This window comes from Sinohyriopsis cumingii, chromosome 7 (genome assembly GCF_028554795.1).
Source record: "Sinohyriopsis cumingii isolate HCF-2022 chromosome 7, ASM2855479v2, whole genome shotgun sequence".
Lineage (NCBI taxonomy): Eukaryota > Metazoa > Mollusca > Bivalvia > Unionida > Unionidae > Sinohyriopsis > Sinohyriopsis cumingii.
The window spans coordinates 119,801,321-119,826,890 of NC_142967.1; the positions used below are offsets into that span (position 1 = coordinate 119,801,321).

At 34.3% G+C, this 25,570-nt stretch overlaps 1 protein-coding gene across 1 annotated transcript in view; it reads left to right on the forward strand.

Moving 5' to 3' along the window:
* Nucleotides 1-25,570, forward strand: part of LOC149796020 (scavenger receptor cysteine-rich domain superfamily protein-like) — a 101,524-nt gene that overhangs the window by 49,188 nt on the left and 26,766 nt on the right. Inside the window, exons 15-20 of the mRNA XM_089963913.1 lie at nt 8,281-8,425; nt 11,903-12,063; nt 16,347-16,482; nt 20,844-21,019; nt 21,897-22,069; nt 22,657-22,798. Coding sequence (XP_089820039.1) covers nt 8,281-8,425; nt 11,903-12,063; nt 16,347-16,482; nt 20,844-21,019; nt 21,897-22,069; nt 22,657-22,798 — 933 coding nt within the window. The remainder of the gene's footprint in view (nt 1-8,280; nt 8,426-11,902; nt 12,064-16,346; nt 16,483-20,843; nt 21,020-21,896; nt 22,070-22,656; nt 22,799-25,570) is intronic.

Consider the following 25,570-nt stretch of genomic DNA (forward strand, 5'->3'; position numbering starts at 1 on the left):
CCGAAAAATAAAGTTCAAGCAACTGGGGAGGTAAAAATTTAGACCGTAAGTTTAATAGAGTTTTTCTTTTGACGACTACTGCACACACGTGGTGGATATTTTGTATAAAAGCTGAGATGTTGATCAATGTTGATACAAAATTTTTTATTTTTAACACTGGATACGTCGAGGCCAATTTGAGTTATAAGTAAATCCATGTTAGTGGATAAGTTTTGCTTTGTTCTGATTGTCAAATATTTTGTTTTAGATGCTTGAATATGATCTTTTGTTGTTGACACCAAACCAGTATATTCTTGATGTCGATATGGAGTTTATGTTCAATGGAGTCATGAGATTTACTTGATGATTGCAGTTTAGAATCGACAGCGAAAATATATGTGTTTGAGTGCGTTGGATACAAGGATCAGTTATTGATAAACAATAGGGATAGAAAAGGCCTTAATATAGATCCTTGGGATCTCTATTTAAAAATGACTTGAATCGGAATTATATTTACCCGTACTAACAACCTAGGGTCTATTAAAGAGATAAGACCTGGGGTCTATTAGAGAGATAAGACCTGGGGTCTATTAGAGAGATACGACGTGAACCAAGTAACTGAGTCTGAATATAACTTGTAGGCTGATAGTGTTTTAATGAGCACCGAATGGTCACCCATATTGAATGCATTTTTTTAAATTCAAAGAAGACTGCACCGGTAGGTTCACCAGATTCGATCGTTTGTAGCCCTGGTCTGTATATTTTGTCGGTGCAGTTTGAAAAGAATGTTTTTGTTCGAAACTTTATTGCGATTTTTGGAGGAAATTACTCTTGTTAAGATATCCGAATCGATGCTTTCTGACATGTGTTTCAATAATTTCTGAAAGTAATATAGAAGAGATAAGGGTCGATAGTTGGATGGGTCATTCTTTTATTTCGCGTTTGAATTGCAAATCCTGTTGATAACTTCAATGAAAATTACAAGAAGTGATACAACAGTTACTTACGTATTTCAATGACTCAGAGATTGATAAAGCTGACATTTTCAGAGTTTGGGGTTGAATCACATGCTTACCCGTTGATTTGTTAGTGCCTGTTTCAGTAATAATATCAATAGTACCAGTTATTGTAAAGAGGGGGATATTAAACTAACGTTTTCGGGTGACCTTTCATTCACGAGAGCAATAGATGTGCTCAGTAAAATTAGACTTGTCAAGTGTTTGAGAAATTATAGTGAAAAAGACGTTCAGTTGGTTTGCAACTAGCGCCATTAACTTATTTGCACACTGACTTATCATAACCGGGTTTGTTTAAGTTCTTGCAATTGATTTCAGACGGACCCGTATCAGAGTTTGAGGCAGTGGTTTGTTTGGGTTGTTTTAGAAAAAGAGCTTTTATGCATTATAGCAAGGGACTTTACGATGTTGAGCCAAGGACGATAACTCTTTACATTTATGGCGGTAATTTGGTTGACGTATCGCCTGTGTGTGTGTGTGTGTGTGTGTGTGTGTGTGTGTGTGTGTGTGTGTGTTTGTGCGTGTGATTTGGATTGTTAACGTAGCTTTAAAAAAAATCAGTCATATCGCTACGACGCATTCAGTGTGGCAGTTTATAGTGATATGTAGCACTGAGGCATCACGGTCACATTATCCTGACACCAGGCCAATCAGTCCTAACACTAACCTCTTAATGCTGAGTGCCAATCGAGGCAGCTGTTAGTACCGTTTTTGTAAGTCTTTGATATGACTAGGCCGGGGATCGAACCCACGACCTGCCGCATCCGAGGCGGACGCTCTAACCACTAGGCCACCGGAGCGGTTCGTCTCGCCTCAACAATTTCATTAGTGTGCCATTCTTGCTGTTTTGATGCTTTTTTTATTTGCATGGGAATATGTTTATTTTGGATAAGAAGAAAACGGTGGTTCCAGATAAACAAATCACAATCTGGGTCTGAATTAGAGAAATTTAATGACGTAACATTTTGAGATAATTAAGACAGAGATAAATTTTCAGCAAGTTATCTCAAAGCATTGTTATTGCATTTGGAATATGAATTGTGTTTATTTTCGCTCTGTTGATTGAGATTTGCACATTTGGGAGAGTAATCACTAATAGATACAAAAGGTACGGTAATGAAGCAGAGGTTGTTAAGGTGGGTAATGTTGATGTGGTCGCTCAATTTAGAAGTACAGGCTGTTATTCTTGTTGGAACATGGATTACCTGTTTAAAGTCGTTGAGTCGTATCATATGAATGGTGCAAGTATCGAGATAAAATCATCATTAAAGTCTCACATGATGATTACTTCGTAGTTAAAAGCTAAAGCAGGCTCAATCTGGCTTTCAAATCGTTAAGCCCAAGACGAGAGAGTTTGGAGTCCTATAAACAGAACAGATATAAATAGATTTGCTCTTGAGGAAACTTACTTCGACTCATATTGACTCTACAGTGGATATTCGCAATCAATTCTTCTCCTATAGGCTATGCTGTTATAAAACGTACACGACTATTCATTTTGTATTGTAAGTCTTGGTGTCTTACATTCAGGTTGAATAAGTTGTATACCTTTTTTCAAGCCAAAAGGTGCCCAGTGTACATTGTTTCCAATCGGTGTAGAATCGAGGACAGATGTAATTTGTTAGTGCTGACTGGAGGAAAAGACACCAACACCTTGGCATGTAAACAAAGAATCAATACTTTGGACGGTAGGACACTCAGAACAAATATCATCAAGAACATAATACATGTTTTTGACTGAGGTACATATACTATCATTGTACCCAGACAGCTGTAACTACTGTTCATAATTACAGGCAATTATATCACATCCGTCATCTACTTACTGTTGTTTTATCATGGTGTCCCTTTCACAAAATCTAATATTGAGATCGAATCTGCCTCAGTAACCATGCAGTGTACTATGTGCATTTTTTGGTTCTTTCCAACCCGTAAGCTTGTATTGCACGTCTGTGGCTCCTTTGTTGCCTAGGTCGGTATTTCAAAACTGGGTAGTGGTTGCTTTTGTTGGTACGTTTTGGTTTGAGTACAAGGGTAACTCTGGGAACATTTTTCAATAGGTTTGCAGTGTCCGAGTCTCTCAGGTGAAAGCAGGTCATGATTTTAAAAAGGTGGACGGTTGCTGACCCGACGCTTGCAGAAAGGAGACTTGGTTTGATGGTAGGTTGAATGGTCTGCCTATATTTATCAATATGCCGTCATATTGCGTTATGTCAATACTCCGTCTTGGAATAAGACCAGTTACCTTATCTAAGTGGACGAGTAACAAGTTGATAAGGGACTTGTGTTTAATCTCAAACTGATTTAGGTCCAGACCTCTATCAGCATAATTTTCTACTGTGGTATATATTTAGTTCAAGTTTAGTTCCGTTTTGAGACTGTCATTGGTGGAACCATGGTACGAGTTAACTGTTACGTTGAGGCTCTTACAAAACGCAACAAGAAAAGAGTGAAGACGACAAGCTTTGTAAAGTTTAACAAATAATTTATTTCCATAGAAATGCAAGGTAAAAACGAGAAAAAGAACTTGCGATTTTACGAATCAAATCCAAAATAATCCATTAATGATACCAAAATTAAAAAATAGAAGTCCTAGTAATACAAAGTCTTAAAGAAACTCAGTTCGAATCCCGATGAAATCCAAATGGAAGGCGATGACGTATGATGTGGTCAGCGTCGTACTGATGTTTCAACATTTCTTTGCTGAATCACAGAAAATAATATTTCAGTGTTTAAATTCTATGTAAATTTCGATAACTGTCCTTGTCAAAGAATTAATTTAGAGCACAGGTATTTCCAGGGGAAAATAATCTCTTAGAATCGAAATAATTTGAAGAAAAATTAAAAATTTGACTCAAACAGGTCACAGCAAAACACCTTTAAGTATCAATGTTATAAATTCCGACTGCCAAAATTCTCTATAGAAGAAAGTTATACACTAATTTAAGACGCCAAATAGATTCCCGTAAGGGGGTCACATGATCACCCTTCTAAAACAACACAGAAGCTTTTTACATACCTAACATCACGTACTCCCAGTATGTCTTTGACTAAAACCAATGATTTTTACTCTGGGAAAGAATAAAAATAAATTTAAAAAGTTGTTTACTTCAACTCTCACTGATTTCTGAATCATGGACAGGAATTAGGTCAGCATTATATACAAAGTTTCTATGATTAGTGTTTACGAAAAACAGTCAGGTCAAACCGAACTGAACTGAATTTCTGGACAATATCAAATCCAGTAAATAAAGTTACATTACAATAGCATGTAATGGAATAAAAAAAAATTAAAACTAACAAACAAACAATTAAGATAAATCAAATATAAATTAAATCAAATATACATAACACAACATTTACATAACTGCAAATTCCTCTGGTATTAATTTCTTTCAGTGGCCGTTTCGTGTTCCGACCTTTGGAACATTGAATTGGTTCCTATGAATTCGATTATATTTTGTGGGGTTTTTTTCAGTAACGAAGTCAGTTTAATACCTGTCTCAAATTCATCATCTAATAGGTGCTGTTTGCTGCTTCAAGTTGAATTGACATTGATTCGTCAAATACGGCTATGCATTTTGATATGCTGTATATTTGGTCATTTAAGTTTAAAAATATTTATTCTGTATTGCTGACAGTTAGTATTTGGTTTAAAATGGCCGTTGTACAAGGATGTAAATTCATCTATCTAAACATGTGTCCTTGGATATTGTTCTACATTGAGTACAGAGCCAGAATCTTATTGGGTCTGTTTTGTTAATACCAACACAAGTATATTGGTACCAAGACATGCAAATATTGTTCCGTGTCATATAGTTTTACAAAAAATTTGTTTGATTTGCCTAGTCAAAGCTACACACATGCTCATTTTCGGCTTTAGCTTCAATGCGATTTTCTTCAGGTTTCGTAAAGACGCTGCTTAAGTTTATATGTCTGTTTCGCTTGTGCTATACTTTCGTCCACACTCCTTGATTTATTTTGCTCCTAATTCCGTTTATCGCAATATGTATCGATGCTATTATCGCTTGGTTAATCGTCATCCAGTTCTGAAATACTGACATCAACGTTCGTGACTGTGTAAGATACAGTGTAGGAAGCGATTGAGAATTTTTTTTTTCTTCTCAAAATTCCATGTCAACTTAATTGGTACAGATCTGTTACATATTCTATATATCTGATTTGTAGTTACATTGTACTTGATTGTACTTATAGGACAATCGAATTTAATAGAAGGATATAAAGGAGTGATCCACTACTATGAATATATACGGCATTTTAAGCTGTTCTAGTTTGGTTATTGTCCACACGTCCTACTCATGAGTCGCCTTTTATGGCAATATACGGTATTATGCTTGATGGGTTTACTATATATTCTTTGTTACACAATGGACGTAAACGAAATAGACAATATCGTACTCTCCGGTGAAAATAACTCACTATCTCATTCAATATAGACAAAAACAAACAAAAAACCATATAAGTTATTTCAGTATCAAAACAGAGTTTGAACTAATCCAACCTTTTCAGGATAAGATAGCACTTACCTTCAGATAAACTTTCATACAAAATTAGTCCGATCTGTTATGCATAGCCATCGTAATGTTGGAAACAGTGACAAGCGCCTATATATCCAAACATACAGCACTTGCCAATTGTATTTAATATTGAATTAATTACACATAAGTCATATATATATATATATATATATATATATATATATATATATATATATATATATATATATATACTCACCAAAGTAAGCCTGTAATCGGCATAACCTGAAGAGCAGCAATCGTCCTAAAACATAATGGGTAAATCTTTCCGCTGAGACACATTGTGATTAAGACACCTAACACATACTGTGCATGAAAATACAGAATAATGTAAAAATAAAAAGCTTAAATGTAATAATTCCTAAATCATTATGTGGCAGCAGATTTATTTATATCGGGAACTCTCTTGAAGGTTGAAATTTTAGTTTCTACGTGCGAATCACATTAAAAACAGATCTGCTTTTCTTATCAGCAAACAAAAGAGTTTAAAATTGTAGTAATTTATTCCAAAAATCCTAAGTTATCATTCATTCCACCTGATAAATTCTCTGTAATTACCTAAAAATTTTAGATATGTATTTATTGAACATGACTGTTGTTAAGGATGAGTGGTATTCTTAAATCAATTCTAAACGCTTTAGCTACAAAGGCTTGTTTTCTCTTGTCCAAAACACAATGACGTCATTCGCATCACTATATGATAACAAGGCTACATGGACTAAAAAAGTTATTAGTGCGTTCATTGTAACATAAAAGGATATTGTAGGTGTTAAACAGTGAACACAGAATGACACTGTTGAAATAAATGGGCCAAGCCACAATCAATATTATGTAAATATAGGTCATATCGTTTTTGTATTGTGACGGCCTTTATTTTGTACTAACGGTTCAACGTCACATACTATTCAGATGCCTGTATATACCTCAATGTTATTGAAGGCATACAAATATCTCAGTTTTATCGTAGGCATACAAACACCTGATTGTTATTGTAGGCATGCGAATACCTCAATGTCATCGTAGGCATGCAAATACTTCAATGTTATAGTAGGCATGCAAATGCCTCAATGTTATTGTAAGCATGCAAATATCTCAATGTTATTGTAGTCATGTCAATGTCTCAGTGTTATTGTAGGCATGCAAACACCTCAGTTTTATTGTAGGCATGCAAATATCTCAATGTTATTGTAGGCATTCGTACATCTCATTGTTATTGTTGGCATGCGAATACTTCAGTGTTATCGTAGGCATGCAAGTACTTCAATGTTATAGTAGGCATGCAAATTCCTCACTGTTATTGTAGGCATGCAAATATCTCAATGTTAGTGTAGGCATAAAAACATCTCAGTGTTATCGTAGGCATGCAAATACTTCAGTGCTATTGTTGGCATGCAATACCTCAGTGTTATCGTAGTCATTTCAATATCTCAGTGTTATTGTAGGCATGCAAACACCTCAATTTTATTGTAGGTATGCAAATATCTCAATGTTATTATAGGCATTTGCACATCTCAGTGTTATTGTAGGCATGCAAATACCTCAGTGTTATCGTAGGCACGCAAATACATCAATGTTATGGTAGGCATACAAACACCTCAATGTTATTGTAGGCATGCAAATACCTCAGTGTTATAGTAGGCATGCAAATGCCTCAATGTTATGGTAGGCATACAAACACCTCAATGTTATTGTAGGCATGCAAATACCTCAGTGTTATAGTAGGCATGCAAATGCCTCAATGTTATTGTAGGCATGCAAATACCTCAGTGTTATTGTAGTCATGTCAATATCTCAGTGTTATTGTAGTCATCCAAACACCTCAGTTTTATTGTAGGCATGCAAATATCTCAATGTTATTGTAGGCATTCTCACATCTCATTGTTATTGTAGGCATGCGAATACTTCAGTGTTATCGTAGGCACGCAAATACATCAATGTTATGGTAGGCATACAAACACCTCAATGTTATTGTAGGCATGCAAATAACTCAGTGTTATATTATACATGCAAATACCTCAATGTTATTGTAGGTATCCAAATGCCTCAATGTTATTGTAGGCATGCAAATATCTGAATGTTATTGTAGGCGTGCAAACACCTCAGTGTTATCGTAGTCACGCAAATACTTCAATGTTATTGTCGGCATGCGAATACCTCAGTGTTATGGTAGGCAAAGCAAATGCCTCAATGTTATTGAAGGCATGCAAATATCTCATGGTTATTGTAGGCATGCAAACCCCTCAATGTTACTGTAGGTGTGCAAATACCTGTGTTATCGTAGGCATGCAAATATCTCAATGTTATTGTGGGCATGCAAATATCTCGATGTTATTGTAGGCATGCAAATACCTCAGCGTTATCGTACGCATGCACATATTTCAGTGTTATCGCAGTCATGCAAAATCTCTGTTATCGTAGGCATGCACATATCTCAATGTCATACGTGACTTACAGTTTGTGTTACCAGTCTAGTTCCCAACATTATTAATGTCAGATGTCGCAGAAAATAAACAAATGAAGAAACGTAGTACTGGCCTAGGATTTCAGTTACTCCATTCTTAAGCAGACGATGTGTGGAGGCGGGTAATTATCCCCTTAGCATTTAAGTTTTATATTAATACCAGAGCTTTCGTTATATTCTGTCTCGTTACAAGAATAATATTTATAAAGAAGGATACATGTTCTAAAGCTGTGAATACATTTTAAAAGACTGATTTATACTGATTCAGGTCGCACTAACATTCGACTTGTGGACGGCCCGGGTCCGTGGAAGGGCCGCTTTGAGGTCTACTACAACGGCAAGTGGGGAAGCGTATGCTGGAGTCACTGGAACACTACCTATGATGATATCGTCTGCAGATCATTACATTACAGGCAATATATTTCCGTCCTAACTAATTTGGTTGTTGGTGTATACAACACTGATGGAAATATTTTTTCAGGGAATACTTTTGATTTTAGAAGTTTATTGTTTAATGAAAACTCCCCAGAGATTTATTTGTAACAATTTTCAGCAGGTCCTAATAACCCACACAGTACTCCGTACAAACGACTTCTTTCAAGCTGCCCTTAAAATTATGGCAAAACAATAGTTCTGTATATACTTTTTCGTGATAAATACTAAATTAGTCACAATAACAAAATTTCTTTTACAGAAACAATAGGTTTGAGCAGGGTTTTTTTTTGGTACCGGTATTAATTACAAAATGGATCTGATTGTACTTTACTGGTCATGGAGTTTTGTTCAGATTATCCGTTGGAAGACGATAATAAAACACATGCCATTGTAATTCAATACCTTTAAGTGAGACCGTGTAAAAGAGCAGCATAGATGCATACCTTGTTATCAGTCATGACTAAAAATGAAGAATACATAGACAGAATCTGTTCGTTAAAAGAATTAGTATGTTCTCTACTCTAAATAGTCCATAATATTATTCTGACTCCATCAAAGTATCAGTAATTTATATCTCTAAACAATTCACTACCAGTTAAAAATAAGCTGTGAGAAAGCCATTTTGTTCAACATGTTTTCCCTTATTGTGAGTATATATCAAAATACATTTATCAGAAAAGAAAAACAAACACAAAAAGCTTTTGCAATTTAGTGAATAACCTCTCTGATCAAATATTCCTATCCTATTGAATGAACTTATATCTCATAAAGCAACACCCCTCACACGGTCCAGAGATGTCTGTCATGAGCCTCGAATTCATGTTAGCAAATATTCCTTCCAAGGTGATATAGCAACGATTAAGAAAAAATATAATCTGATGTTTTTGCTCTATAAATATATAAATTCTGAGAAGAATTAGAAATCAGTTTATCGCGAATAACGCAAGTTGGACTTGATTTTTTATACGTTTAATGTGATATGGTGGAACATTTATGTACTAAAATGGCAACGGAAATTAAAAGAAAGGACAAGTTGAGTTGAGATGCCTAAACAGGAGTATGTGTTTAGATTATTTACATGAATCTGAAATATGGTTTTAGATGTTAAAGCCAGTTAGAATGTTTTTAAACATTGCAATATGGAAGAGAATCTACTTTGCTATGACGCTGTTATTTATTTTGTATTTTCAAGCCTTAGCAGCATTTCATGCAAAGTATCAACGTTCGTGACACTATATGTAAATATTATTCAAGAATATATTGCAAAGCATTCTTAAACAAACTATGGCATGGATGTGTTAATATACTTGTATGGATCAAAGGAAGTTGAAAGATAGATAGATGGATAGATAGATAGATAGATAGATAGATAGATAGATAGATAGATAGATAGATGGATGGATAGATAGATGGATGGATGGATAGATAGATAGATAGATAGATAGATAGATAGATAGATAGATAGATAGATAGATAGATAATTATGCTGCATCATCGATATACGACAAGATGTATAAATATCTGACCAAAAGGAAACGAGGCTTGAAGAGTTTCTTTGTAATGAAGAAATTATACAACGAGTGGTATATCAAGGATATAGCGTGCATACTATATTTTATTTATGCCACATACAAATGCATGTACTTTCCTTTAAAGGAGTTAAGATTGACTGCAGGCAACTGTGTATTGATCGAGTGAATCAAGCCTTCACAACCCTGACCAGTGTGTTCGCTACAGAATACAGTTCCGAGCCTTTTGTGGCTATTCACAATCTCCATTGCATATTGATATCTTGCTTGTTTTCATTTTTGAACTTCTATTTTCATTCATTTTTTAGCTTCTATTTTCGTTCATATTGATTAAATAAATATTACACTTACTTATGATTTAAACAAAAGATGGTTTAATAGAAAAACGTAGGGCACTACAAATACATGATTAGCTTTTGTACACTGAATGCTCAGCAAAGTGAACCAAGAAGAGGTAATTCAAGCATTTTAATGTATTCAAATGTCGTCTAAGTAAATATTCTGTTTTAAATAACCTTTCTACCGACCATAAAACCATGTTTATCCTGCATCACTATCTCTCTTTTCCCTTTTATTTGGTCTCTTTGACTGTAACTTTTACCATCATTCATAGGACCAGCGAGATAATCGTATGAGACAGTCGAAAAGTAGCTAGCTACGATGGATGAGGGCTGGGGTGGGGTTTAATGAGAATTTGCATAAGGGAATTTATTCATTGTCAATCCCTATGTTTCTCTGTTGGTCGATTAGTCTGCTGCTTGGCAATCAACACAGTGAGAGAATGTGTGTGTGTCGTGGGTCGGTCTTCAGACACTTTCATATTTAAACATAATCATTTGTATAACATAATTATAGGTTTAAGAAAAAAACAACCAATAAAGAAAAGAATTAAACAGGTTACAGTGCGTCTCGTATAAAAGAAAGTTGTATTTTAAATCCCATGGACAGTGTGCACAAACCGTTATGAAGAATCAGTTTATTCTAGGTTACATTAAGTAAAGTTCAGCTTCAAGGGTTTCTTGAAGCCAAAAAATACCTTTCTCTCTCACTCCAGAGTTCTGCATATTCTGTCCCTTATACGTGTGACAGAGTAAGAAAGAGCAGCAAAAGATTGCAATGGTATTATGTACCATGTTAAATTCATTAGTAAACGGCGACTAATATTTGTTCGCTATTTTCTTTTGTCGTTTGTGATTAATCAATGGAAGTTCATCATTGATCGAAACAATGATGGCACACAGTTGAAACAATTTTTGTATATACATATTAATGCGCCATGGGCGAATCCATGGGCAAATCACAGTTTGATACACCAATACTGATGTTATATCAATTGCTCCATACCAACACTTTAAAAGCCATTATATATATATATATATATATATATATATATATATATATATATATATATATATATATATATATATATATATATATATATATATATATTACCCAGAAAACAATCCTATACTAAATTTCGCAATGCATAGGGTTTTTTTTTCATTTTCATCCTACCTCAACAGTAATTAACGTGTGATTCATTTTCTCACGGTGACTGATTTAATTTCCGATTAACTCTACCGAAAAAGTGATAGTTAAACTTTGACTTCAGTTGTTAAAAGAGAATGTCCTATTACCGCGACACTTGAGAAATTAGGTGACTGTCAGTAGTACGGTATCAAGTTTTAAAAAAGTTGTAAAATTCAGAAAATATTATGCAAAAGTAACATTAAATTCATACATTTTAATCAAGGTATATAAATCTATGAAGTAAGTATTACTGGGGATATTCCTATATTACATGTCATGGTTACAGTTTAATCCAACCCCTGTACATTTTAATTGTATGCTACGTGTCTAGAAAACGCTTTTTATAATTTGAAGGGACGACAGAGTTCACTAATTTGTCTTTATAATAATATATAGTCAGCCGCAGTCTACATCATATGCGATCAGAAAGGGATACAGTCCGGTGTTTGTCAACAGACTCGAGTGTTCAGCTATGGAGAGTGACGTTGGTTTATGTAAAGCAGATTTCGACCTCTCTGATGACTGTAGCAAAAGTGTCGTGGGCATAGATTGTTCAGGTAACACTAACGCCCTTGCACAAGTAAGAAATCTATTCTTCAACAATATTCTGCATTGATCCTATGTGCTTCTGGCTAATACCCGAAAATATTACAGTTAGGTTCACCTCCACGGCAAGTTAACCTCGAAATTTCGAATGTGTGTAGCGCCCCCATTTACAAAAGCTAATAACTGATCTAAAGTCACAACATCCGATTCTTTTCTCGCCTTTAAATGTCGCAATATGACATTAACCTGCTAAACTAGAAGTAAAGTTGCCGGTAAAGGGACTAAATTAAGACTTTTATCATTGTCGTGACATCTGCTGTTGGGGTTGCACCTGCCAAAGTTGCAAATTGTAACATTTGCTGTTGAATAAGTTCAGCCTTAATGGACGGAAATTTTTTTTATAAATTCATGGAGCCAAACCGTGGAATGAAATTCGGACGAGGATACAAGTGAAAAGTTTGCCTTTGCTGAATTCCCAATGTTGCTCATTGATAAATTTGTATAATTTAAGAGATGAATAGCAGGACTTGAATCAGTTTATATTTATTTAAATTATATTTATGATCACAAGAGGTAGTTTTAGTGGGAATGTGTGAGTTTTCATTATTAATGTCATGTCAATACATGTAATATTGTTCTTGTATTTTTTGTGTTTGTTTTCGTCTTTTGAGGGAGTATCGCCTGCCCTAAACATTCATCCTATCTTATCTTAAGCATTTGACTAAGTGTAAAAGAGTTCGTGACTTTTGTTTAAAGTTTGTGATGAGTTTTCTAATTCAATGTCGCCGGGTATATTTACTGGCTTTTGTAGGGTCCACAACGCGCATTGTTCAAACTCAAAGCGCAATACTTCCAGTAAATGCCACTTTCTAGGCGTAGGATTTACTAATATTTTACTACAGATGCCAACGGTAATGGCTCGTAAGCGTAACATTGCGCAATTTAACAACCACAATGCATGCGATTTTAAATGACATTTATTTACGATTGTTACACGCAGAGATCCTGCACTGACAATTTTGTGAGATCTGCAGGTTCTACTCCATCTTTTTCCACCACATTTGTGACACAGTCTCCACACCGTTTATTCCCCACCGCTCATAAGGCACTTAAAGCTCTACATTGTGGTATTCGTAATGCCCTTTTTAGTATGGAGTAGGTTTAATGCAAGATGAAGTGTTATCACTGATACTATTTTTATTACTAATTGAAGATCTGGAAACATCATTACAATCTTCGGGACATATCAGTATAGAATTAGAAGAGTTGTCTTTATTTTTGGGGTCTTATTCATAGACAGTTTACAAGACTACTGTAATAAATAGAATCTAAATATTAATCTTGATAAAACTAAAGTTACGGTGTTAATAATAGGTGGTCCATTAAGTCAAACGAAGTATAGCGAGGAATAATACTGAGTGGTGGAAACGTTTAATTACAATGGTCTTGTTTTCTCGAAGTGTAAAAATCTATAAAGCTCACAATCATTGATTGATAAACATTAAAGACAATAAAATTGATTATTTGTAAGTTGAAAATATTTAACTTAAATTCTAATGAATGTTTGAGGCTTTTTATATATCTATATTGTTCCAGTGCTGAATTAGGCATCAGGGCTATGCGGTTTTCACCAGCCTACGTCAATGAACGTGTAAAACAACCGTTTTTAAAATATATACTAAACGAACAAATGCATACTTCTGACAAGGTTTACACAGTTACCTTGAAAGACTCTCATTTAAATATTGGAAGCTATTTAAGTTAGTTAAATATTGATTAATAATTAAAATTTATGCAAGTATTATTTGAACACTGCATATAGGCAGTCACATGTTGCAAATGAATCAAATAATATTATCAATTGGGTTTACTCTTCTGAAAAGACTTTAACCAGATTTAGTTTTGATGAAGACTGGATGTTTCCTGACTTTGTAATAATAATAATAATGATAATAATAATGAGGACTTTGTATAGAGCCTAATCTTTAGAAGCTCTAAGACCTTTACAACATTAGACAAAACCCTACAGCATAAAAAACATATATAATGATATGATTACAAAAGAAAACAAACACCATGAAATTAGAAAACATAAAAAACATCCTCAAAATATTTAAGGTAGGAAACAGTATTAGGTCTTTATGTTTATTCTTGCAGTCGAAATAGGTGAGATTTAAAAGCACTCTTGAATGTGATCACTTTGTATTTGCGTCTCACTTCAGTAGGCAATTCATTCCATGTTGCTGGGCCCTGGTATGCAAAAGAACGCTGTCCATATGACATTTTTCATGGTGGAAATAATTAGTATACGAGGAGCGTAAGTATCTTGCTGGTGAGATCGGATAGGTATACTGAACTGGAGTCCGTCAGTGAAACATGGCACAGAGAACAAATTTTGTGTTTGATTCTGGATCGAATGGATAGCCAATGTAGGGTACAGAGCAACGGTGAGGTGTGCTCTGATTGTGGTACTCTAAGGATGTTCCGAGCAGCTGTGTTTTGAACTTTTTGAAGTTTCTGGAGCAGATATTGAGATGAACTAGACAGAACTGAGTTACAATAGTCCAGTCTTGAAAGTACTAATGAACACACAAGTGTTTTAGTGGCATCAACGGAAAGATATTTGCGAACGGAGCTGATGCGTCTCAGCTCAAGATATGCAGCCTAGCATATGAAAATGACATGTTGGTGCAATGTGAGAGTACTGCCAAGAGAACACCTAGGATTCATACCGACTGTGTGAATTTAATGTTGGTGTTGCTAATATTTTTTGTTTGGGGTAAATGATGTGAACGAGAAAGTCTTTGTGTTGCTCCAAGTTTATTCTAATTTTTAAATAAAAGGTTAGATGTGCTTTTCTATCAGACTGGAATAAAAAGTTCCAAAATTCTTACAACGGTCTATATATTGTAATATAAAGGCGGACATCAGATTCGATGATCATATGAAATACTTGCGTAACCTTAAACATCGATCCACTTTGACACAATTCCGAGTGTCTTACTATAATCTGAGAATTTAATTGGGATATATGGAATCAATAGAATCCATAGAAGTTAAAGAGATTGCATGCTCCGTGCCAACCATGATATTGAAGATGAATACCATTTTATGTTTAGTATATCCTGTGTATACTAGCTTGCGTATAAACCTAATTCAAAGTTCTTCTGTGATAAACCTTCCGTGTACAAGTACTTTGAATTGTTAACTACTAAATTTATTAATGAAGCGTTTTATAAAGAGAAATTATTATTTTAGAATAATTAATTACAAAACAAATTACGTGTATTTGTCCATCCTCTCCGTTTCAGCTTTTGACAATTACCGTGTTGAATTTGTGTATAAAGTTGCATAAATAGTATCTGATAACCACGCACTCATGTAACATTTGTAATGTGTATATAAAAGCATCTAAATGCTTATGATAACAAAATACTGAATTGAACGGAAGCTGTCTGTCGACCTCATTTGTTGACATCTAAGGGTGAGGGACGGTCTTCTTACTACCGATTAATACTCTAGAGAATGAATGTGTCTAAACATGTGCCACATGCTTCATTCAGTTTAAAGATAAAAAGAGAGATATTCATTTTTATTGAGGAACACAGATATTAAAACCCATATTAGAAGCTATTATAAAGTTATTTAATTCCAATAAAAATTGAACGCATTTTTATGATATATCAACCTTGAAAGGAATGGATATAAAAGAAACAAAACCTTGAAATTCGGATAAAGCATATCAGCCGTTTCAGATCAAACTGACTAAATTTCCTCATCAAACGCCTATGGTAAAAAAATTCAATTTATTATCTGTCTCAGAAAGAAATTTAACTTCATGATAAACCCAAATAAACATCGAATCGTTAAGTGTTCAGCAGAATTCAGTGTGCATACATCGCTAATTTGATTAATCCCTTGTCCCCACATTTTGCAAAACCTTGAACACAAAACTTTAATGTTGACGAACAAGGCTGCCTTTACGTCCAGGAAAATTATATCTATGTTATATCATGCTCAAACAGGTGAGATAACATTATTTTCGAATTTTTTCATCTCCAGTGTAATATTCATAAGCATTTGAAAGATCCCAATCATAATCGCATAGTTCCATCTGTCCTATAGGTTCTTATCATATGTGCTTGCAAACGTATGTTTGTATGTGTATATATATATATATATATATATATATATATATAGATATAGATATAGATATATATATATATATATATATATATATATATATATATATATATATATATATATATATATATAATAATAATAATAATAATAGGTGGAACTGGAGCGTCCTTGACACAGAGAACTACCGGTACAATCGGCATACGGCAAGGTTCAACACTGGCTGGTATTTGTAGCAACGGTCTTGACGTAAATGGAGCAAGAGTCATTTGCTCTTTAATTGGATACAGGTCTGTAATACTGTAGAAAATATATTTTTAAGGTATGTCTGTCTTACTTGTCCACGTGTCTAGTTCAAGATAACTTTTACAAAACCACCAAATGATCCACAATTATGACACCAATTCTTATATATAATAGCACAGCAAAAATTTCGAAAACAAGACGGATCAATTTGTATGAATAATGAAATAGTTTAAAATGTACTGTTAGTTAACCGCTGCTACAAATAGCAGAACCTATCTACGTGGATTAAGTTTGACCGTACCTGGATATAGAGAAACGAATATAACATAATGGTGTAGAAAATATGAATACAGTCACCATGCTGACATCGTTGGAGCTTCTATTGACAGGAACACTCTGCTAAAGAAAACGTTGTATTGTCTAATAACTTGGCTTTGTCTCCAAAAGCAATAAAGGGCTCTAGCAACAATAACACTCCAGCAAAAATAATAAAATCTTATATGCAAATAACTGCAGAATTTATCAATTACTTTAACGGTATTTCAAAGCAATAGGACTTCATTAAATGAATGAATAATTGGATCCAAAGACAAAAGTAAGATACTAAAAAAGATATGACGTGAGCATGTCATAATATGAGCATGAGTCATGATACTAGAATGAGTCATAATGTGAGTCACGATGCGAGCAAGAGTGATAAAGTGAGCACGAGTCATGATATGAGCATGATTCATGATGTGAGAAAGAGTCATGATGCAAGCATGAGTCATGATGTGAACTTGAGGCATGATGTGAACATGAGTCATGAGTCATGATGAGAGTCATGATATGAGCACGAGTCATGATCTGAGCATTTTGACTCTAATAACATCTTATTGAATCACACAAAAACCCATATTCCATAAAATCATTGTAAGATGTAATTAAAATAAAATAAAACAAAAGAAATACTCAGAAGAATATATGGCTGGAAGCAATGTAGGCTCTGGAGGTAGAAACACTTTGCAAAAACCAATTAAGGACTTGTACGACACACAGTTGCCCAAACGCTAAGATCGTTAGATCACCTGAGATGAGCACATTTTTAAATCTTAAGAAAAGTACGCTAATTATTGTCCACTGTTTCAACTGCTACCTGCAGCCATGGGTGGTTTTATGATGACTGTTTGTATTTTGGGTGATTTTAATCTATATATTAGAGGCCTGGAAGGTACGGCCTTTAAACGAGGGGACATTTTTATTGGGTTAAACAAAAATGTATCTAAAGTATGTTTCCAAGAAACCCTGGGTACAAGAAATGCTAAAATAAAATAGGTTAAAGAATTCGGATTCAGATGTATATTTTAGCCACTGTCCTAATAATAGTGTGGGGTCTCAGTATTCCCAACAGATAATTTTGAAGTTGTGGTTCACCAACAAAGATGTGATAGTTAAGGGAGATTTATAAGGGAAAGGATATTGGAAACTGAATGACGAACTACTGTGGAAAATTGAATATATTGGTTTGGCTGACAAATATAAAACTGACATCAGAGAGAGAATATTTCTCAGGGACATAAGAAGACTATATGCATGTTTCTCTTCTGGTAATTACAAAATTTCTTCGAAATTCTGAAAATGAAACAAAGATTGAAACTTTAAATTACTCTGTATGGCTTACAAAATGGAAACATGGAAAACTAATGGAAATTCAACAGGAAATAATAAATCAAAGGGGATTAATGGTCAGTATAGATGGGGGGAAACACTGGACATTATATACGATAAAACGTAGAATTAAATTTTTTTAGTAAAAAGCACAATACATGGAGGATGTTATATCAAGACCCAAAGATTGTATGAGTTTTGAGCAAACAGTAGAAAAAATTGTAAATCTTGATAAAAAGGAAATTAATTCAACAAGACAATGAATTAAATAATTTAGACGATGGGACAAATTTATCAAACCAAATAGATGTATTAGTCAAAAATGCAACCTAGCCAAGAGGACATATAAGTATTCGAGGTTCTAATTTCAATTAATGAATACAATAAGTCTTTAAAAAGATGGAAAATTGAACAAGTACAATCTGAGATGAAATAACTGTGTAGTTCTTTAACTTTGTTTCGAATTATCTTGGGATATGTAATGTAGGTAAACTCAGGCTCTATGAATCATCACACATGTTGACCAAAATGACAGAATATGCATTCACAACTGGAGACCCAAATTTGATTATAAGATTGCTTTGGAAGTTATTGCAACTAGGATTCTTTTTTAAAACATTCTCCCATCATTAATCAGTGATCAGTGACGCACGCATAATTATTTTCCCGGTGGGGGGGAGGTGGGCATGTAGTCGTCAGCTATTAAGTTTTATAAATGTAGATCAAAAACTGTTTAGAGGAGGAATCTGGGGGAGAGGTGCAAGAACCCCCACCCCCATTGCCCCTATGTGCTGGTTCCCATGTCAGTGATACTCAAAAAGGATTTATGAAGGAGATATTCAGTGAATAAAATACCAGGCTATTATAAGATATCGTGGATTAACTTGATTATTAGATAGAGATCATTTTTGTACTTTGAAAAAGACTTTGACGCACATTTAACTAGTGCTTGGTGAGAAAGCTTTACAGTCTGTACACTTTGGTGACGCTGTTTCCAAGTGAGTTAACCTGCTTTTCATAACTTCTAAAAGTGGTGTTGTAATAGTTATTAGACAATTTTTGGACGTGAAAGAAGATGTAGTTAATGAGATCCCTTTGTGGCTTATTTGTTGATCATTGATGTTGCGATTTAAGCGACAAATTTAAAATAAAATATGGATGTTCGGTGACTGATATTGTTGATTGAAAACAACAATAAATTTCCATTTAAAGAAAACGCCCATATAAATTAATCTTTTCTGACTTTACACTCATTGGCATCTGCTTTTCTCTCTTGATTTACAACAAATGGTTGAATCTAATTATAGGAAGAAATTTATATTGGTAAGACAAATTTCAGTACCTGAATGTTTTTGCTGTAAATAAAAATTTAAAAACAAATTTTTAACAAAATCTTGTTTTTCGTATATTCATACATCTTTTTGAAAACTTCAAAATCCCAAAACGAATTTTGAAACAGAACTTAATCGTGCATTATTTATTTTTGTCTTGGGTGGTAAGTAGAGAGAATTAAACGTGACATCCTGGTGGTTCCGGGGTGCTCTTGATTCGTATTTATTCATTCATTGTGCATAATAAGAGAAGCAAATATTTCCCCTTATTATCCCAAATCTTAAAATCATGAAAATATGATATGCGATTTGTCAGTACACAACAATGTTAATAATCAGAGGATAAAACAAAGAACCTGCAAAAACAAATCCACTGAAATTTGTTTGCAAAGATCTAAAAAAAAAATGCAAAAGGCGTCGAATTGGTAAGCAAGTAACTTGGGTGCAAGTTCTAAATACGCAAATGATAGTAAGAAGTTGTCTGAGATTCATCGTCTGGCAAAAAGTTGAGCTACATTTGTCAACTTGGTCTCTTTTAATTTTAAATTAATTTCTTGAATATTTGTCACTAATAATGTTTATAAAATAATTAAAATAGTATCCGACGACAGATGCACATTCTGAAGGAAGGAGTTTTAACGAAAGTATTGTGATTGTGATGTTACGTCATCTTCTGGTACCGTTCTATTAATATTCTACACCTACTTGACCAAAATGTTGAAAGAAAAAGTAGTTTTGGGAAGTGAACCATTCAACGCTTATTGCCTATTTTGGATAATTATTTTATTCACGTTGATTCAATATGCAAAGTCCTCAAATTTGTTGTTTTAAGCAAATATCTAAAATATATTAGAATACTGAAAACTATATTACCAGCTTAAAATGAACAAAGAGGACCAATATCTTTAAAATAAATGGCCGAAATCATGAATGTACAACTTGTTTAATAATCCTTTTTCTTAGTGCGATTGGTTATTTTTATTGGGGTCTTAGTGCGATTGGATATTTTTATTGGGGTCAATTTTTTTCAAAGGCATGAACATAATATTGCAACATGACAAAAATCTATACACGACGACATTGTATGCTTGTGTTCCTGTATCTAAATCATGTACCTTAGGAGACTGTGCTGTGTGTATGTGCGTGTGTTCTTTCTTTTCTTTATATGTTCAACAATTGAACTGTGTCTAGATTAAGTACCGACTAGAAATGTCCCATTGTAACGTGGCCTTGGGATTGCGTTCCCCGACCCAGTGGTAAACCTATTAAGAAGAAAATAATAAAACAAATAAAACAATTTTACTACAAGTAACCATGCTAAAATAATTACTAATGAAAGCAACACGCCTTTAATAATTTTAACTCTATTTTATTCACACAAAAAAATATTTCTATGAGCTCTGAAAAATCGTGTTATTCCTTTATAGAAACACATCGCCGACGTTGCTTACTGACCAGCAATCTAATTCAACTCTGAATGTGTCCCACACATACACACGTGTCCTGTGTGATGGCTGGGAGGAACACATTTCGCAGTGCATTATGGAACGCAATGGGGATACTTCATGTCCAAATAACACTTTGTCAGCAATTCAGTGCTTCAGTAAGTAATCTTTGACGATTCTGGTAAGCCTGTCTGAACACTAGCCTCCAGATCATATAAAGGCAATTTGCGCAAACGTTTAATATTTTGGTACTAAGTAACTCTACTGTCCAAGGTAGGAGTTCGCAATCTGGATGTCGTGCTACATATCTGATAACAGTAACACTTCACCCATGTTCATCATTGAAAAATATTTTCAAACATTTCTTCTAAACCTCAAAACAACATAAGGACCTCGAATGCTCAGTTGGTGTTAGACTGATTTATTACAGGATGTTTTCGGTCAGTTAACGTTTTTATGTAGCGTATAAATTTTGAGACAAAACTATGTTAAGGTGTCTAAACATAACAAGGATCTTTATTCCCTTTTTAAAAACCCAAGCCATCGAAAAGTTTGACAAAAGCGCTATGTAGAACTCCGAACTCCGATTAAAATATGCAAACATTCCCAATTGTTTTTCTAGTCTATATCTATAATTATTTCCAACTTTCTCATTGTTCCTTTTATCCATCTCTGTATCAACTACAATTATATCCAACCTTCTCATTGTTCCTTTTATCCATCTCTGTATCAACTATAATTATTTCCTACCTTACCAATTAGCGTTTCGTCCTTCTTAGCAAAAAGAAAGATCTTTCATCTATCTTCCTATATGTGTTATGTAGATGGAATGTGTTACTCCTTTTAATACTCTCAGTTAATTCATGATACGTTTACTTAATTCTAAATGTGTTACTTACATTTGGCATCTTTATTTTCTTCCGTTATACCCTTCTTAAATCGAATTTATTCTTCATAGTCCTTCATCGCAATAGTTTCATGTTAAAATAAATTGATAAAATAAAGCCAGTTGATTCTAATTCGTGTGCACTTCAGATTGCACAAAGGAGTACGTATCGATGATGGGGACGTTGTCCTCGGAACACTACCCTTCTCCGTATGCTTCCAATACGGACTGTCTCTACAGCATCCTGCCCGCTGGACATCCTGGCATGTACAAGTTGGTGTTTCATGAAATCAAACTTCCCTCTGATGGAGATTTTGTCGAGGTTCGTTGGACAATATTATCCGATAAATATCGAATTCCATTTATGGTTAAGATACTAGTCACTTTAATATTCGATTCGCTACTTTGCTTTCATAAATGTTGCCATACATTTGGACTTTGAAGAATTTGCAAAGAAAATTAACAATGTTTCTATCAATGTTTTTTTATATATAAATTTGGTTCAAATTTGTATTATCTGTGATATAAGTTAATAATTTATCCATCAGATCTTGTTTTTAGTTCACTGTGTAATGTAGTTTTTACTCGTCGTATACTTTAAAATGTGTGGTGAATAACAGGCCATTCTCAAACATAAAAGCAAGGTAGCAGAGGCTTTTACTGCTGTCTTAATGGGACCATATGATAAGAAACATTCGAATCGCTAAACGTACTCTGTAAATCTGCTAAAAATGATAATCTCGACATAACTGCAACGAAATTAGTTTTCGAAAGATCAAGACTAAAAGATCAAGATTAAATTAGAATTAAGAATTGCCTGTCATGATGTTTGTAATTGTTCAGGGGATATTGTCAATAGGGCATCAATTCAAAAGATTCCATCAAAAGTCATGACCTACATTAAAACAGGTAACTGAAGGAAGTACAGGAAAACAGCTGGGTCTGTTCACAACACCAGGGCATGTTCCCATTCTCGTCGGTGACAGCTTTATTGTGCGATTCAAGACCAATGCCGCTGGAAATGACATAGGTTTCAGCCTTTCTTGGAGTCGTAAGTTGAACAACAGTTTTACCGCAAACCTTTTTTGAGAAAAAGTATTCATTATTTGTGTTTGTCCCGAAATATGGGAATATAGCCTGTGATTTACACACTATTTGTTTGTCTTCGTAAAGATTTGGTTACGATCAAAACTTCTAAAAACAGGATATTAGAGGAGTCAACACACACACACACACATACATTCTTATGATTTTCTTACGGTGAATTCCATTTTGTTTTAAAGCCTGCTACAACTAATACCGGTGCAGTAGCAAAATGTAATAAGGTAAATATTTAATGTGTTATTTCTTAACAATTTTAGTTTTGCTGATCATATGTCATTAATAAGTCTTTCTATCGCAGGTTTAAGGAAATTATTAAAGATATGTGAACAATACGCATTAGAGAATGATATCATAATTAATGCCAAAAAAATCAAATTACCATCTCCTCCCCTGTACACGTGTACATGTTAACGGCAATGTTCTTACATATGTCAACAGTTATACCTATTTGTGTCATATTCTGAAATCCAATCGATCCGATGATGACGATATGAGGAGACATTACCAATTTTTTGTACTCGAACAACCATGCTTCTATGAAAATTTAAGAATTGTTCGTTCAATATCAAGATTAGATTATTCAAATCTTATTGCTGCGCAATGTATTGCGCTCCTCTGTGGACAAACTTTAGTGAATGTATGAAACGTAAACTAGTTATTGGTTATAATAATAGTCTTAGTTTTCTGTTAGGCACAAGAAGCTCTGTATCTGTTGTAACAGACATTGTAACAGGCATTGTAACAGGCATTGTAACATGCATTGTAACAGGCATTGTAACATGCATTGTAACAGGCATTGTAACATGCATTGTTAACGAGACGACTATCCTAAAGATGCTATTACAATGGTACTTGCATTATTGCGAATGTTTTTTTTATGGAGTCTGAATAATTTTTGCTGCAAATCATCTCGAGTTTGTATTCATGAAATAACATTTAAATTATAAGGAGTCCATGTTAATAGAAGTTTTCATTGCTGTTTATTTTGCTATTTAATCACAATGAAGTCGGTCTGACCGTAGATACATTGTGTTTTTAAACGTCGTAACTGCGCGTTCTTTGCTCGATGATCGTCGTAAACTTCTTCATAGTAGCCAGCGAGATCGCTTAAATAATCACACGGGGATTCTCCTGTTATCGGCGAGGTTGTCCTTCATCATCACATGCAATCACTTGTTAAGATATTTTTACGCTTCCTTGTTCCATGGAAAGTATCTGCTACCGTGATATTTCCAATTCCCATTCACTCCCATCCGATTTGTTTGAAATGTATTGCTCACAAAATATTTTCCACACCTATTATGTCTTCAAAATTAGCAAAGGACTTGACTAGTGTTATGTATATCCACATTTTATCTTTTACTTTTAGTGCACTAATGTAGATCCCATTTGAGCAATAACAATGTGTTTAAAATTTAAAATCAATGTTAATAATAAACCTGTTGACAAGAATTTCCCATTAGATAGCTAAATCAGGTGGGTTCTGTTCCGCGGTTAGGTATTGTAAAATATTTCACGTGGAAGTATTGCAACATAAATTCAGTGGGAAAATATTGCGATGTAGAGTCGTAAGCGTGCATAAAATGACAAAGACGTGAACAATTGATTACATTCTATTTTCCAATCTTTTTGTTTTAAGATCAGTCTGCAGATGTATTTAATGTTGTGTTTATATACGATTCCATTTGTTTGGATTATTCATTGGAATTGAACAAAGCTCATTGACTTTGGATAAAATATTATTATGGGATTATTGTAAATTTATTCAAAGGTGTTCTGGACAATGTCATTGTCATACATCAAGACTGCTGCCATATCAGCGCATTCGAGGATCTGGAATTCATTCGGAATACTCTCTTCCTTTGCATTTGTGATGTGACGTTTGGGGTTGTTGTGTGAATTTAATTCATAATACTATAAGTTCCTTTTAATTTTTTAATTATTAACTTAGAGAATTAACCGATTTGTTAAGATTTACAATACTTTTTTTAGTTTTCTTCTTTCTGTTGCTTAGTTTCGGAACATAGAGTTGTAACACTTGAATATACTCATGATGATGGCCGATGAGTAGATCTCGCGCATCTGACAACACACGCTTTGCAGCGTGCATTACACAAGGCCATACGTCAATAATATTTTGCATAAATGCTTCACCATTGATGCGCTTCTGTGTCTCATCTTTGAAATCACCTTCCATTATACGCCATTTTGCAACGGATTATGTGATCACCTCCTCTAGCGGTTGTGATGTGAATTTGGGAATCTTCGAAAGTTCAAGCATCTAGGTGGGCTTCGCTGTAATAGTTCTATCTCTTCAACGCTCCGTCGAGAATGTAACAGTCGAATATGCTTGATCTGTTCATCTCATTCAGAGATCTTTTTATGTCTTCTATGTCCAGCATCCTTGTCGTTAAACTTATTACGAGACAACCCCTAAAGGTAACGGTCAGACCTTTCACAAGTTCTCCCATCACAGCAAGAAATTGTCACCTGATCTTCTCTGTATAAACATGCATGTGGCAGAGGCATGTATCATTTGTGTGCAAAATGACATTACTAGGGGGAATGTTCCTTTTACGTATCATCTGACGGTCGATCCCACGGTAACTACAGAAACATCTCCACAAGTAATATCCACCCACTGTCAAGCACTCGCATATGTTATAACCCCTCTTCGTTACTTTAGGTATACACCTGATCAGACTGTATCTCTAACAGT